Raw genomic sequence first — 15,216 nt, forward strand, 5'->3', positions numbered from 1 at the left:
TGCACTGCGTGTTGGAGTGACTCAGATCACTCACATTAAGGGGAACTAATGCATTAGGAATGAGTGTGCATATTTAAAAGGAACGGACACCAGGCACATGGGAACACATGGTGGTCACACTCTCTGGTCATGGAAATGGTCTGTATACTGTAGTCATTGTGAAACTAACCTTGCCACAAACACTGTGGCGGTTCCAGGTGATGGCTCACTACCAACATCACGGCATTTAAGGGTGAATAATAAATACTGTCCTTGTCATCAACATCCACATCCTGAAAATGAATAAAATTACACAAAAGACACAAGGAACTGCAGATGCTGGAATCTTGAGCAAAACACAAAGTCCTGCAGTAACTCAGCAAGTCAGGCAGCATCTGTGGAGGGAATGGTTATGTGACATTTCGGGTCAGGACAAATTGAAGAAGGGTCCCGACCCAAAACATCACCTGTCCATTTCCTCCAAAGATGCTGCCTGACCCACTGAGTTGCACTAGCATTTTGTGTTTTGTGTAAAATTACATAAACCTCCTTAGCTTAATGAGACGTCTTAGAACATCTGCAGGGCATGTAAATGACCCATGGTGATTAAACATCTGCAGAGTGGCTTCTGTTAAACTAGAGCTTTTCCAAATGTGATCTCTGCGGAGATTTTGCTGTTTCTAATCATTCATTGCCTTGGTGTTTTGCTGTCATATGTGCATGAGGTCAATGTAGATGCCACTACTTTCTGCAAAGATAGCATTGAAATCCACACATAGACACAAAATGCTGGAGTCCCAAAATGTCACCTATGTTTTTTTCAGAGATGCTGCCTGACCAGCTGAATTACTCCAGCATTTGTCTGTCTCAGGTATAAACCAGCATCTGCAATTCCTTTTTATTACCAAAAGTCACATGTTCAATCTGGAGTATTTCCTTCAGTGGTGTAGAAGTTTGGAGCTGTATTGAAAGATGATTGATTGATAGATACAGCATGGAAACTGGCCTGCTGAGTCCACGCCGACCATCGATCACCCGTTCGCACACCCTACACACTAGGAGCAATTTACACCAACAAAACCGCACACCTTTGGGATGTGGGTGGAAACCAAGCACCCAGAGGAAACCCACACGGTCACAGGGAGAAAATTCTGCATAGGCAGCGCCCGAGGTCAGGATTACACCCGGGTCTCCTGCACTGCGCCACTGTTTGCCCCATAAATCTGACATTTGTACCATCGCAATTACAAGCTCAAATAGCCCAATAATCTTCAAAAGTTTATAAATATAAAGTTTATCATCGAGTTCAGATGTGCTGAGTTACTCCAACACTTTGTTTTGCATAAAATCAGATAAACCTCTGGAAATAGTTACTAAAGTTGCAATAATATTTATTTTCAGTTAGCAGTAAAATTGAGAAAGTTTATATGCTCATTTCTATGCAATCTGCATTTTTAATCAAAGGTCCCTTTTTTGCAGCAGCAGATTTCTCGCCCTTCACAGGAAGAAAAAGAAGCTGAAAAAGAAGAGGAGAAAGTTGAAAAAATAGAGAAGGAAGAGAAAGATGAGAAGAAGGAAGAAGAAAAGGATGAAAAAGAGGAACCCCAAAGGTAAGGGAACTAGGCAGAGCGCAAAACAGAAACTTATAAAAGTGAGGTGCATTGAAACAACTTCTCGCAGAGAGCACTGTGCAATTCTGCTCCTGAAGGTGCTGGAGGTCAGACCAATGGATATATTCATGGTGGGAATAGAGAAATATTAGGAAGATCGAAAAATTAAGGGTATGGGGGAATGGGCAGGGAAGGGGAGGTAAGGCCAGCAGAGATCAGCCATGATCATAATGTATGGCGGCACAGAATGGCCAACTCTTCTCCTATGTCCTAGGTTTAACAGTTGTGTCTATACCGCACTAATACTTCCTGCTGAGCACTTCTTTGTTACATTTTTACATGAAGGCAAAAGATGAACGAGCAGGGCAATGTTTCTTACATGTGCTTTGCTAAAGGTACAGGATGATGTCGATTGTATTCCACATTTTAAGGAAAAGTTTAATATTTGAAGCCAACAAGTGTAAGACGTAGTTTCACTCTCAGTTTCCTGACTGGTCCAATGCCTTTTGATTCCCCTAATCCCAAAACGTACCTACCTGAGCCTTGGAAGCTCCATCTCCAAGGTTCCCCAAGGTTCCCCAAGGCAGAGAATTATAACAATTCCAATGCTTGAAATCCTTAGTTGTAAATGGGCATTTCAGATGACACCTCCTAATTCTAGACAACCATACCAAAGGAAAGCTCCTTTCCATATCTCCTTTATCAAGCCTTCTCAGGATCTGTTTCATTAGAAACACCTTTCTCGTTTTAAATTTCCCCTTAAAATAGCTCAATAGCTGGAATTAACCATGAACCATCTCCACAGTGCTTGTACAGTGCAGCATAGTACTCTTCCTTTAATACGATCTTAATTGTACAAAGTGCTCCATATGTGAAGTGAAACTTTACTTCTTTGTTCTTTACCGTCCTGGCAATAAAAGCTAACATTTCATTAATCTTTCCAATGCCTGCATGCTAACTTTGCACTATTTGTTCATGAACATCTCCCTGAACACCCCTTAAAAAACATTTCGGTTTTCTATTCTTCCTGCCAAACCCAATAACCTTGTGTTTCCACATTCTATTGCTACCATTGTTTGCTGATTGAATCTGTTTTTATCACCTTAGACTCTGTACCCCCTCACAACTTTCGCACTGAACTTTGTGTCATCTGGTAAACATCAATACGATGAAATCAGTCTCATAGCTTAAATCTTAAATATGAACGATAAATCAACCGCAGGAGATGCAACACCTGTCCCCAGACCTGTTCGCTCGACTCTGTCCATCGACCCTGACAGTCCTTTCAGATTATGCAGAGGTTCACTTGCACCTCCTCCAACCTCATCTACTGTATCTGTTGTTCAAGGTGTGGACTATTATACAGAATTCAGAATTACCTTTATTTGTCATCCAAAAAACAGGTCTTTTGGACGAGATTTTGTCACAGTCCAACAATAGAGCAATAAAATAAGCAAATTACACAACCCCAACCAACACAAAATACAAAACAAAAAGAAACATCCATCACAGTGAGTCTCTTCCAGTCCCCTCCTCACTGTGATGGAAGGCCAGAATGTCTTTTCTCTTCCCCTGCCGTCTTCTCCTGCGGTCAGACTGTTGTAGTTGCCACGTTCCAGGCCGCGTCGGACGGTGAAACATTGGCAAGACCAAACGTAGACTGGGCACTTGTTCCGCTGAACGCCTTAGTCCCGGCTGGACCTACCTGATCTCCCGGTTGCCAAACACTTTAATTCCCCTTCCCATTCCCACACTAACCATACTGTCCTAGGGCTCCTCCATTGTCAGAGTGAGGCTAAATGTAAATTGGAGGAACAGCACCTCATATTCTGCTTGGGCAGCTTACAACCCAGTGGTATGAATATTGATTTCTCTGCCTTCAAGTTACCACTTGCATCCCCTCTCTCCCTATTCCTCTCCCAGGCAAGTCGTACTAGCTTCAAAGTCGTCTTGAGACCCATTGTCTGTAACTGATTTTCACCTAGCCCACGGCTAACAATGGTCTGTTTCCTTTATCATCATTAATTTTTTGCATATCTTTAACTCATTTGTTCTATATCTCTCTATATCACCGTCTATATCTCTCATTCCCCGTTCCCCTGACTCTCAGCCTAAAGAAGGGTCTCGACCCGAAACGTCACCTATTCCTTTTCTCCAGAGATGCTGTCTGACCCACTAAGTTACTCCAGCTTCTTGTGTCTATCTTTGGTTTAAACCAGCATCTACAGTTCCTTCCTACACATAAATCTTGGAAGTTCTAGCATGTCACGTGCAATGGTATACCCTACCCAACTAAAAATAGAGCTGGAAAAGACTAAATTTGACAGGTTGCAGACTGATAACATGATTTACCTGATTAAAGAACGATCAGAAGGAAAGTTCATCGAGTTCATACCACCATGTCCACTTCAACAAATAAGTGCCCATCTCTATTAATCATATTTACCAGCCTTCTAAGCCAGTGATTGTCCAGATATTTACTAAATGTGAGAGTTTATAGGCCTCCCCCACTATCCTCTATGGGTGAAGAAAATTATCCTTGGATCCTTAACACTGAGATGAGAAGAAACTTTTTCACCCAGAGAGTTGTGAAATTGTGGAATTCTCTGCCACAGAAGGCAGTGGAGGCCAATTCACTGGATGAATTTAAAAGAGAGTTAGATAGAGCTCTAGGGGCTAGTGGAATCAAGGGGTATGGGGAGAAGGAAGGCACAAGTTACTGATTGTGGATGATCAGCCATGATCACAATCGAAGGGCCAAATGGCCTCCTGCACCTATTTTCTGTTTCTCTGTTTATCCCTCGAAACATTCTTATTCCTCATTTTAAACTAATGTCCTTTGCTTTTAGATGCCTCTGTTAGGGGGAAAGGTTTCTCACTATCCACATCAAATCACTTTTATCAGTTCATCATCTGCTCAAAAGAATACAATTCCAGCCAACTTTCACCCATGCAATATCCTGATAAATCTCCGTACCACCCTCTTCAGTGCAATGATTTCCTTCTTAAAATCTGCCAATCACACAAAACTCCAACTATGGCCAGATCAAGGCATCTCTTATGTCCTCTTCACCATCTGTTCTATCTATGCTGCGACCTTTAAGGATCCCTGAATTGTAAATCGTTCCCTATGTTCTTTGATATACCCTGCACCTCACTGTTCATTGTGTATGACTTACCCTTACTGGTTCATCGAAAATGCATATTCTTGCACTTACCGGGATTAAATTCCATCTGCCATTGCTCTGGCCAATTTACCAACCGATTAATATTCTAAAACCACCTTCTTCACTGTCAACAAAGCCACCAATTTTCATGTCATCTGCAAACTTAAGAATCATATTTCCTATATTCACATCTACTAAGTCACTCATTTTTATTATCAACAGTGAAGGTCCCAGTACCGATACCCGGGGTGTTCCACAGGTCACACTCTGCCGATCACAAAATCACCATCCCCATCACCATTGTTCTCCAATTACCAAGCCGTCTTTGGTTGCAATTCACCAACTCAATTCAAGTCGTAGAGAGAATAATAAAAGAGTGGCAAATAATGTTAAAGGGAATCCAAGAAAATACACCTACAAGTAATTGAACAGGAAATGGTTTGAAGGTGAATATGAATTGAAGCAGAAGTCTGCCATTTGGCCCAATTCCCTTACACTACCATTCAGTTAGATTATGGCAGATTATTTTACCCCAGCAACATTTTGCGACGCAAACCCCATATCCTTTGATTTCTCTAGTTCAAAAATCTAAGATTGTCCATCTTGAGTATACTTGGCATATGCACTTCCGCAGCCTCAAAGTTCCAAAGAGTGATCAGGTTCATGTAAATAAATCTCCTTTAGTCTGTCCTGCACGGTTGATGCCTTACTTTGAGACTCAGACTCTCCAGTCAGGGAAACATTGATGTCGTATGAGAATTTTGTGCATTTCAGAGACATCATGTCTCACTCTTCAAATCTCAAAAGTATAGGCCTAATCTTCTTAATGCTACATGGCAAATCCCCAGCCCAAGTGAACCTGTGCTGCACTGTGTCTATTGCACATAGTCACACTGCACACAAACAGGCCTTTGACCTCAAAAACGATGCCAACCTTTTTGTCCTGCTACACTGATCCAATCCCCCCCCGGACTGTTTCCTTCTTTGCCATGCCTATTTAGGTATCTGTCTAAATGCTTCTTTGACAGTATGTTTCAGATACCAACCATTCTCTGTGTCAAAAATAACATACCCTTCCAATCCTCTTTAAAATTCCTTCCTCTCCTTGACCAATGCTTCTTGATTTTGATGAACCTATTTTGACTGCCTGCCCCTCAGCCTCCTTCACTCTAAGGAAAACAAGCCACGCCTGTCCAATCTCTCTCCAGAACTAAACTCCTCCAGTCCAGGCAATATCCTGGTGAATCTTCTCTGCACTCTCTGCCGTGCCACAACCAAAACTGCACACATTTCCTGAAGTAGGGCAACTGATGTTTTGTAAATTTGCAGCTTAACGTCCCACGTTATATATTCTGTATGCCTTCTTCACCATCTTGCCCACCTGCGCTGTGCTTTCAGAGAATTGTAGACTTGACCCCCCAATGTACCTCTGTTTATCCACCTTTCTTTGTGCCCTAACATTAGACTCAAACAACACGGAAAAAGTCCCTTCGACTCAATTTGTCCGTGCCGATGTATATCTGAATCAGGCTCATTTGCCAGCGAGAACGAGACCACACGCACACTGGAAGAACAACACCTTATATTCCGCTTGGGTAGCTTACAACCCAACGGTACGAACATTGAATTCTCCAATTTTAGGTAACTACAAAACCCATACCTTCTCCTCCCTTCTTCCCCCTAACCCTCCCACCCTGTGCCCCACCTGGACTTGCATTTATTTCTTCCCTCCCCTTCCACCTACATTCCTTCTTCTAGCTTCACAATTTGCAACTCTTCAAACCTTTTGTCTCGCGTCTCCTGTCTTTTCATCTCTGGCCTTTGTCCACCATCTGCCTATCATCCCCCTCATCTGTATTAGCCTATTACCTGCCAGGTTTTGTCCTCCCCCCCCTCCCCCCCCCCCCTCTCTACCAGCTTTCTTTCCCCCTCTACAGACAGTTTGTATAAGGCCCCCAACCCAAAACATCACTCACCCTTTTTCTCCAGAGATGCTGCCTGACTAGCTGAGTTACTACAGCACTTTGTGTCTATCTTCGATATAAGCCAGCATCTGCAGTTCCTATCTGTACAAAATGTCACCTATTCATGTTCTCCAGAGATGCTGCCTGGCCCACTGAGTTCCTCCAGTACTTTGTGTCTTGTTTTGTAAGTCAGCATCTGCAGTTCCTTGTATCTTCATTTATCTGCATTTGGTCTGTATTCCTCTCAGTCTTTTCCATCCATGTACCTTTCCAAATGTCTTTTAAACATCAAGAGTCAAGTGTGTTTAACTGTCATATGAACCAATAACAGCACAATGGAATTCTTACTTGAAGAAGCATAACAGGTCTGTAAATACAATACTCCTAACATATAATAAACAAACAAAAATCAATAAATTAATAACTCCAACACTGGTGCAAATAAAGCCTGAAGATCTTAGCCCAACTAAAAACAATCCATAGTTCATAGTTTGGTTAGTGCTTTGTAGTGTTCAAGAGGTTGTTGGGAAGAAGCTGTTATTGAACTTAGATGTCATGTTTTATAGACTCCTGTACCTTCTTCCCAATGGTAGGAGTGAAATGAGAGCGAAGCCAGGGTATAATTATATTCACATCTAAAGCTTCCTCTGGCAGCTCATTTCATATACTTGCTACCCTCTGTGTTAAAAAGTTCCCCTTAAGGTCCCTTTTAAATCCATCCCCTTTCACCTTCAGTCTATGCCCTCTAGTTCTTGACTCCCCTACCCTGGGAAATAGACTGCTGCTGGTGAGACTTTTCCGCACCCTTTCCCACTTAAAGACATCCTTCCTGGATCTGGGGGGCTAGAACCGCATATAATACTCCGTATGGCCTCACCAATGACTTGTAGAGTTGCAACATAACGTCCCATCTCCTGTAACCAAACCCCTGACCGATGAAGGTGAGTGTGCTAAGCATCTTCTTCACCACCCTGTCTACCTGTATTGCCACTTTCAGGAACTATGTACCTGTTCCCCATGACCTCCCTATTCTATATGTAATCTGGTTCTGTTATATGGTTTATGTTAAATACATCACCATTCAGTTCCTTTAATTCCTTCGTTTCCATGACCAGCTCCATACACTTTGCCCGTCTTCTGTGGCTCCACATGTAGGCCATGTTGATCCTTAGCGGATCTTGTTTTCTCCCCAGTAGATAAAGAACCTTTAGTTGTAAATTTTTCACTGGCACTATTACACTATTTCCTGCTACACACCCATTCCGTTGAACACGCTGTTCCTTCCAATTTTACTCTGGTTGTTGTTAAACTTCTCAACACCATCCACCATTATCTTCCTAACTTTCTAAATTTCACCTCATACCCAACGTCAGTCAGGCACCTCCACGAGACGCACACTATAAAATGACAATAGTCATTTCCAGCACCCTGCCCTTTTGTGCTTTGAAGTTCTAAATTACGTAATAAAAATTCAGGTGCCACAAATCTGAAATCGGAAATTGCTAATGGAAATGCAGGTCAGACAGTATCTAAGACCAGTTGATGACATTTCATTATTCAAAGTTAAGTGGTTCTGTGTAAACCATGTAAACGCTGTAACTGTCCGTGGGCAGACCTTGTTTCTGGTTGTCAGGCTTATTTTTAAATTTATCACTGCCCTCGGGAACTCTTAAGTAAGGGAGAAAATGTGGTGGCAGCCAATCTGCTCTGTCTGTTTAGAGATACAGCGCAGAAACAGGCCCTTTGGCCCACCGAGTACGCGCTGACCTGCGATCCCTGTACACGAGCACTAGGAACACACTACACACTAGGAACAATTTATAATTTTTACCAAAGCCAATTAACCTACAAACCTGTACATCTTTGGAGTGTGGGAGGAAACTGGAGCACCCGGAGAAAAGTCACGGGGAGAACGTACAAATTCCGTACAGACAGCACCCATACTCCACTGCGCCGCCGTGCCACCTCTGAGCTTGTCGGGATGGAAACAGTAATTGATGTTAACGGTAATTGTCTTCTTTTTTTAATCTCCTTAGGGAAGTTGTAAAAGAGAAAGAGAAATCGGATACTACTGGTGAGGAGCCTGAAGAAAAGGAGCAGTCTGTGCTCCGAGGGCGCAAAACTGCCAACAGTCAGGGGCGGCGCAAGGGCCGGATTCTGAGGTCCATGGCTAAAGAAGCTATTGCAGAGGAGCCACCCAACCCCCCTCCTCCGCCTGAGCTCGGTGAGTGCCCTCACATTGTGCACATGAGTGCCTTCATATTCTTCCAACTTTTGGATTCCATTTATACTGCTAGATCTTTGACAATAAATAAAAGCTACTTGAAACCCCAGTGAGAGATGATCTGGCAGTGCTTAACACATTTTAGTGATTTCAGACATTTGGAATATAGCTATGAGCTCATTAGGAAAAATGTTACTTTCCCCTGTGGATGCATAGGCTGCGAACTCAAAAGATTGATTTATCTATTACTAAACAAGTTCTGTGTAGGAAGGAACTGCAGATGCTGGTTTAAATCAAAGATAGACACAAAATGCTGGAGTAACTCAGTGGGACAGGCAGCATCTCTGGAGAGAAGGAATGGGTGACATTTTGGGTCGAGACCCTTCAGACTTCTTCAGTCTGAAGAAGGATCTCGACCCGAAACGTTGCCCATTCCTTCTCTCCAGAGATGCTGCCTGTCCCGCTGAGTTACTCCAGCATTTTGTGTCTATAAACAAGTTCTGTCATTGACTGAGGGCACATAGCAGCAGGCAGTTCAGGAGCACAGAACATAGAACAGTACAGCACTAGAATAGGGCGGCACGGTAGCGCAGCGGTAGAGTTGCTGCTTTACAGCGAATGCAGCGCCGGAGACTCAGGTTCGATCCTGACTACGGGTGCTGCACTGTAAGGAGTTTGTACGTTCTCCCCGTGACCTGCGTGGGTTTTCTCCGAGATCTTCGGTTTCCTCCCACACTCCAAAGACGTACAGGTATGTAGGTTAATTGGCTGGGTAAATGTAAAAATTGTCCCTAGTGTTAATGTACGGGGATCGCTGGGCGGCACGGACTTGGTGGGCCGAAAAGGCCTGTTTCCGGCTGTATATATATGATATGATGATAATAGGCCCTTCAGTCCACCATGCCTGGTGCTGAACATAATGACAAGATTAACTCATTTCACCTGCTTACGCGTAATCCATATCCCTCCATTCCCTGCATATCCATGTGCCTGTCTAAAAGCTCTTAAATACCACTATTGTATCTGCTTCCACCACTGCTCCTGGCAATGCGTTCCCAGCACCGAACAACCTCTGTGTAAAAACCTGCCCGACATATCTCCTTTCAATTTTTTTTGGTGCTGGATAAACCTTCCAAATCCAGATCAGGCTGATTGGGAGATTTATTTACTTCCATGTGGCTTAGGACACCAGCACCTCTTCGCCCGTAATACGGACTGTCCTCAATACACCTCCATTAACTGTTTCAAGTCCCTAGCCTTCATGGTTTTCTCCACGGTAACAACAGAGGAGATATACTCATAGTGGACTTGCCCATCTCCTGCGGCTCCACACTTAGATAGTGGACCTTGCCCATCTCCTGCGGCTCCACACTTAGATAGTGGACCTTGCCCATCTCCTGCGGCTCCACACTTAGATAGTGGACCTTGCCCATCTCCTGTGGCTCCACACTTAGATGACTGCTTTGGTTTCTGTGGGGTCCCATTCTCTCTCTAGTTTCCTTTAATTTACTTACAAAATGTATTTGGATTCTCATTAAGATCTGCCAGAACTATCTCCTGCCTCCTTTTTGCCCTCCTGATTTCATTCTTAATTGTGCTCCTCAGAGATACACTTGATCCCAGCTGCCTATACCTGGCCTCTGCCACCTTCTTTCCTGAAAAGAGGCTCAATTTCTCACATCTTCCAGAAATCTTTACTCCAAGCTGTCTATCCTTTCACTCTAACAGGAACAACCCTGCCTTGAACTCTCGTTATCGCATTTTTAAAATCATTCCACTTTCTGGGTGTACCCTTGCCCGCAAACATCCATCAACTTTGGCACAATCCTAATATCATCAAAGTTGTTCTTTCCCCAATTCACAACTTTAACCAATGGCCTTGCCCTGTCCTTATCCATTACTATTTTAAAGCTAATAGAACTGTGGTCGCTGATCCCAAAAGGCTCGCCCACTCCCACTAACACTTCAGTCACTTGCCTTTCCCAAGAGTAGTTCAAGCTTTGCCCTCTACTTGAAGAGCCCTTGTCATATTATCTAAGGATACTTCCCTGAAAACATTTGACAACTTCCACCCCATCTAAACCCGTGGCACTGTGGCATTCCCAGTCTGTTTTTGGAAAATTAAAATCCACTATTATGACAACCCTAATGGTCTTGCAGTTACCTGCAATCTGCTGACATATTAGCTCTTCTAATTCCCCGTAACTATTTGGGGGGCGATAGTATCAATCCCTTTTTATTTCTCAGCTCCACCCACATAGCCTCACTGGACAAGCCATCTGCAATGTCAGTCTGAAGAAGGGTTTCGACCCGAAACGTCACCCATTCCTTCTCTCCCGAGATGCTGCCTGACCTGCTGAGTTACTCCAGCATTTTGTGAATAAAAACCTTCGATTTGTACCAGCATCTGCAGTTATCTTCTTATACTGCAATGTCATCTCGGACTACTGCCGTGACATGCTCCTTAATCAATAGAGCAACTCCCCTATCCTCGTTTATCCCACCTCTATCTCTCCTGTAACACTTGTACCCTGGACCATTAATCTGCCAATCCTGTCCCTCTCTTAGCCAGGTTTCCAAAATAGCTACAATATCCCAGTCACACGTACCTATCCACACCCTGAGTTCATCTGCCTTACTCGTAATGCCTCTTGAATTAATATAAATGCAACTAAACCAACAGCACAGCCTCGTTCCCTGTCATGCTACTTTTTTTATCCTATCCACTGAACTTGCTTTCATTGCCTCCCATACAGATTTCTGCCTCACTCCTGCATTGGATCCCACCCTTCTGCCAAACTAGTTTAAACCCTCCTGAGTAGCATTAGCAAACCTGCCTGCCAAAATACTAGTTCCCCTTCCGATCAGATGCAATCCTTCCCTCCTGTACAGGTCACTACCTCAGAAGAAATCCCAATGGTCCAAAAATCTGAATTTCTGCCAGCTCCACCAACTCTTCAGCCACAAATTTACCTGTCCTATCTTCCTGTTCTTATCCTCACTGGCACATAGTTCCAAGAGCAATCTGAAGATCTTTAGCCTCCAAGTTCTGTTTTTTAATCTTTTGCCTAGCTCCCTGTATTAAATCTGCAGGACTTCATGCCATTTCCTACTTAGGTCATTTTCGCCAACATGCTCCCTCCCCCATTGAAAATGTTCTGCACTGCTCTGAGATATCTTGAATCTTGGCTGCAGGGAGGTAACACAACATCCTTGGGTCTCATTTGTATTATGTTCTCATTCAGGGGCAGTCCCATTTGTGTGCATTTGGCCTATGTCCCTCTAAACCCTTATATTCGTCCAAATGTGTTTAGAATGTTGTAATTGTATCCACTTCTCTAGCTTTCCCGGGCAGTTTGTTCCAGCTACGGACTATCCTCTGAGTGAAAATGTTGTCCGAGGTCCCTCTTAAATCTCTCACCTCACTATAAATCTATAACTTGTAGGTTTTAGAATCCTCTATTCTAACTTTATTAACTTTATCCATGTCACTCATGGTTGCAGTGGTTTCAATGGTACTTTATTTGCCATATGTACTGAGGTACAGTGAAGTTCATTTTTGTATACAGTTCAGTACAAGTATCACTTTATTAGCACTCAGATGCATCTTAGATAAGCATCTCAGATACAGTACAAGTGTACAGCAGTTGTATACTGAGACAGTATACAGAGTCGCCAGATTTGGCGTGTTTTGTTCAAATCCCAGTTGTTGTAAGTGCAGGGTTCTTGACCTGACCATGAAGGCCCGTTGTCCTGATGGCGTCGTAGGGTCGGCCGGGCCAGGCGTAGCTGTGGTGTCCTCCGCTGCAGTTCTATTGCTGCAGGTCGCATTCAGTCCACCGCTCCCCCTCCTGATTTTAAAGAAAAAAGTCCCAGCCTATCTAACCTCTCCCTGTAACTCCAGCCCACAAGTCCAGGTAACATCTTGGTAAATCTCTTCTTTACAACTTAGTGACATCCTTTCAATAGCTGGGATACCAGAACTGCACACCACTCGAAGTGTGATCTCATCAACAAACTGTAAAGCTGTACCATGATGTGCCAGTCTTTGTACTCAATACCTTTCCCAATGAAGGCAAGCATGCCAAATACTTTCTGCACCATGCTGTCTGCCTGACTCGCCACTTTCAGGGAACCGTGCACCTGTAATCATAATCATACTTTATTAGCCAAGTATGTTTTGCAACATATGAGGAATTTGATTTGCCATACAGTCATACCAATAAAAAGCAACAAAACACACAAAATACATTTTAACATAAACACCCACCACAGTAACTCATCCACATTCTTCACTGGGATGGAAGGCGAGAAAAAAGTTCAATCTCTTCCCATATCTCTCAGTTTCACGCCTCTCCAGGGCTCTACTGTTTACCGTGTAAGTCGTGCCCTGGTTATCGTACCAACATGCAACACCTGACACTTGTCAGAATTGAATTCCATTTGCCATTCTTTGGCTCACCTTCCCAACTAAGGGGGTATGGGGAGAAGGCAGGAACGGGGTACTGATTGTGAATGATCAGCCATGGACACATTGAATGGTGGTGCTGGCTCGAAGGGCCGAATGGCCTAATCCTGCACCTATTGTCTATTAATCTTCAACTTAGATATTCGGTTCACGATATCATAAATGTTGGTGTCATCTGAAAATTTACTGATGTTGTTAACTACATTGACATCCAAATCATTAATGTATGTAATCAAACAGTGAACCCAGTATTCCACTGGTCAGGGACCTCTAATCAGAAATTAACCCTCTATATGATTCCTTCCTCCAAGCCAATTTTGAATAAATTCATAAGTGATAGGAGCAGAATTAGGTCATTTGGCCCATCAAGTCTACTCCACAATTCAATCATAGCTGATCTATCCCTCCAAAACCCATTCTCCTGCCTTCTCCCCATAACCTCTGACACCCATACTAATCAAGAATCTATCTATCTCTGCCTTGAAACTATCCATTAACTAAGCCTCCACAGCCTTCTGAATTCCACAGATTCACCACCCTCAGACTAAATAAAGTATTTCTCATCTCCTTCCTAAAGGAACGTCCTTTAATTCTGAGGCTATAACCTCTAGTCCTAGACTCTCCCAATAGTGGAAACATCCTCTCCACATCCACTCTATCTAAGCCTTTCACTATTCTGTAAGTTTCAATGAGGTCCCCCTCATCTTTCTAAACTCCAGTGAGTAGGGGCCTAATGCCTTCAAACACTCATCATATGTTAACCCACTCATTCCAGGGAATCTAGTTGGCTATCTCACCTTGGATGCAGTAAAGGAAACAAAAGTGATATAAATCAGCAAAAGCTGTTCTAGACTCAATAAATCATGCAGGCCCTTTGGCCCAACTTGCCCATGCTGATCAAGATGAACGATGAACTTGCCCATGCTGATCAAGATGAACTGTTCATACAATCAAATATTGTTGCTGTATATCAGTGCACCATGATATTAAAACTCTAATTTTGTGACTGTTACAGTTAAAATATAACCTTAAAAGAATTAAGATTTTATTCAATTTCTTCCCGACAGTGAAACGACAGGTAAAAATGATAGGATAGGATAGCTTTAGAGACATATGGGCCAAATGCAGGCAGGTGGGACTAGTATAGATGGAACATGTTGGTCGGCGTGGGCAAGTTGGATCGAAAGGCTCGTTTCCACACTATGACTCTATGACTTGCTATTGCATATCGTGTGATTGGATTAATTAAAATGTGTAGCTATCTTTGATTTATTGATTTGATGCCTATTGGTGGGGAGGAACTGCAGATGCTGCTTTAAATGGAAGATAGACACGAAAAGCTGGAATAACTCAGTGGGTCAGACAGCAACTCTGGAGAAAAGGAATATGTGTTGTTTCGGGTCGAGACCCTTCTTCAGATGGGTCTCAACCCGAAGCGACGCCTATTCCTTTTCTCCAGAGATGCTGCCGGACTCGCTGACTTACTCCAGCTTTTTAAGCATTTTGGTGGCTTTGGTCAATGCCTCCGATGCCCTTAATGCCTTTTGTTGATTGCTGGTAAACCAGATTATGCCCTTGATGTTGAAGTGACCCACTGGTGACTGAATCAAGATTTTATTCAATTTTTTCCAGGCGTCAAAAAACAGGATGTGTCTATATTTAGAGTATTCAGTGTGACTGTGTCTGTGCAAGGCTCCAGCGCTTACAAAGATGGCCTTCGGCTTGGCTGCTATCAAGAGATGGACTGCTTTAAATATGTTGGTGCTTGTGTGGATGGGGGTATTCTGCTCATAGATCTTTCTAC

General features: G+C 43.2%; 1 protein-coding gene across 21 annotated transcripts in view; it reads left to right on the forward strand.

Moving 5' to 3' along the window:
* The window catches only part of ncor1 (nuclear receptor corepressor 1), a 186,200-nt gene that overhangs the window by 76,892 nt on the left and 94,092 nt on the right, over positions 1-15,216 (forward strand). For 15 of the 21 annotated variants that reach the window (XM_078422004.1, XM_078422003.1, XM_078422017.1 and 12 more), the window contains exons 15-17: positions 1,459-1,589; positions 6,221-6,397; positions 8,757-8,944. In XM_078422004.1, coding sequence (XP_078278130.1) covers positions 1,459-1,589; positions 6,221-6,397; positions 8,757-8,944 — 496 coding nt within the window. The remainder of the gene's footprint in view (positions 1-1,458; positions 1,590-6,220; positions 6,398-8,756; positions 8,945-15,216) is intronic. The other 6 variants (XM_078422019.1, XM_078422020.1, XM_078422024.1 and 3 more) reach the window with 3 other exon arrangements.

Source organism: Rhinoraja longicauda, chromosome 26, assembly GCF_053455715.1.
Source record: "Rhinoraja longicauda isolate Sanriku21f chromosome 26, sRhiLon1.1, whole genome shotgun sequence".
In the NCBI taxonomy this organism is placed as follows: domain Eukaryota; kingdom Metazoa; phylum Chordata; class Chondrichthyes; order Rajiformes; family Arhynchobatidae; genus Rhinoraja; species Rhinoraja longicauda.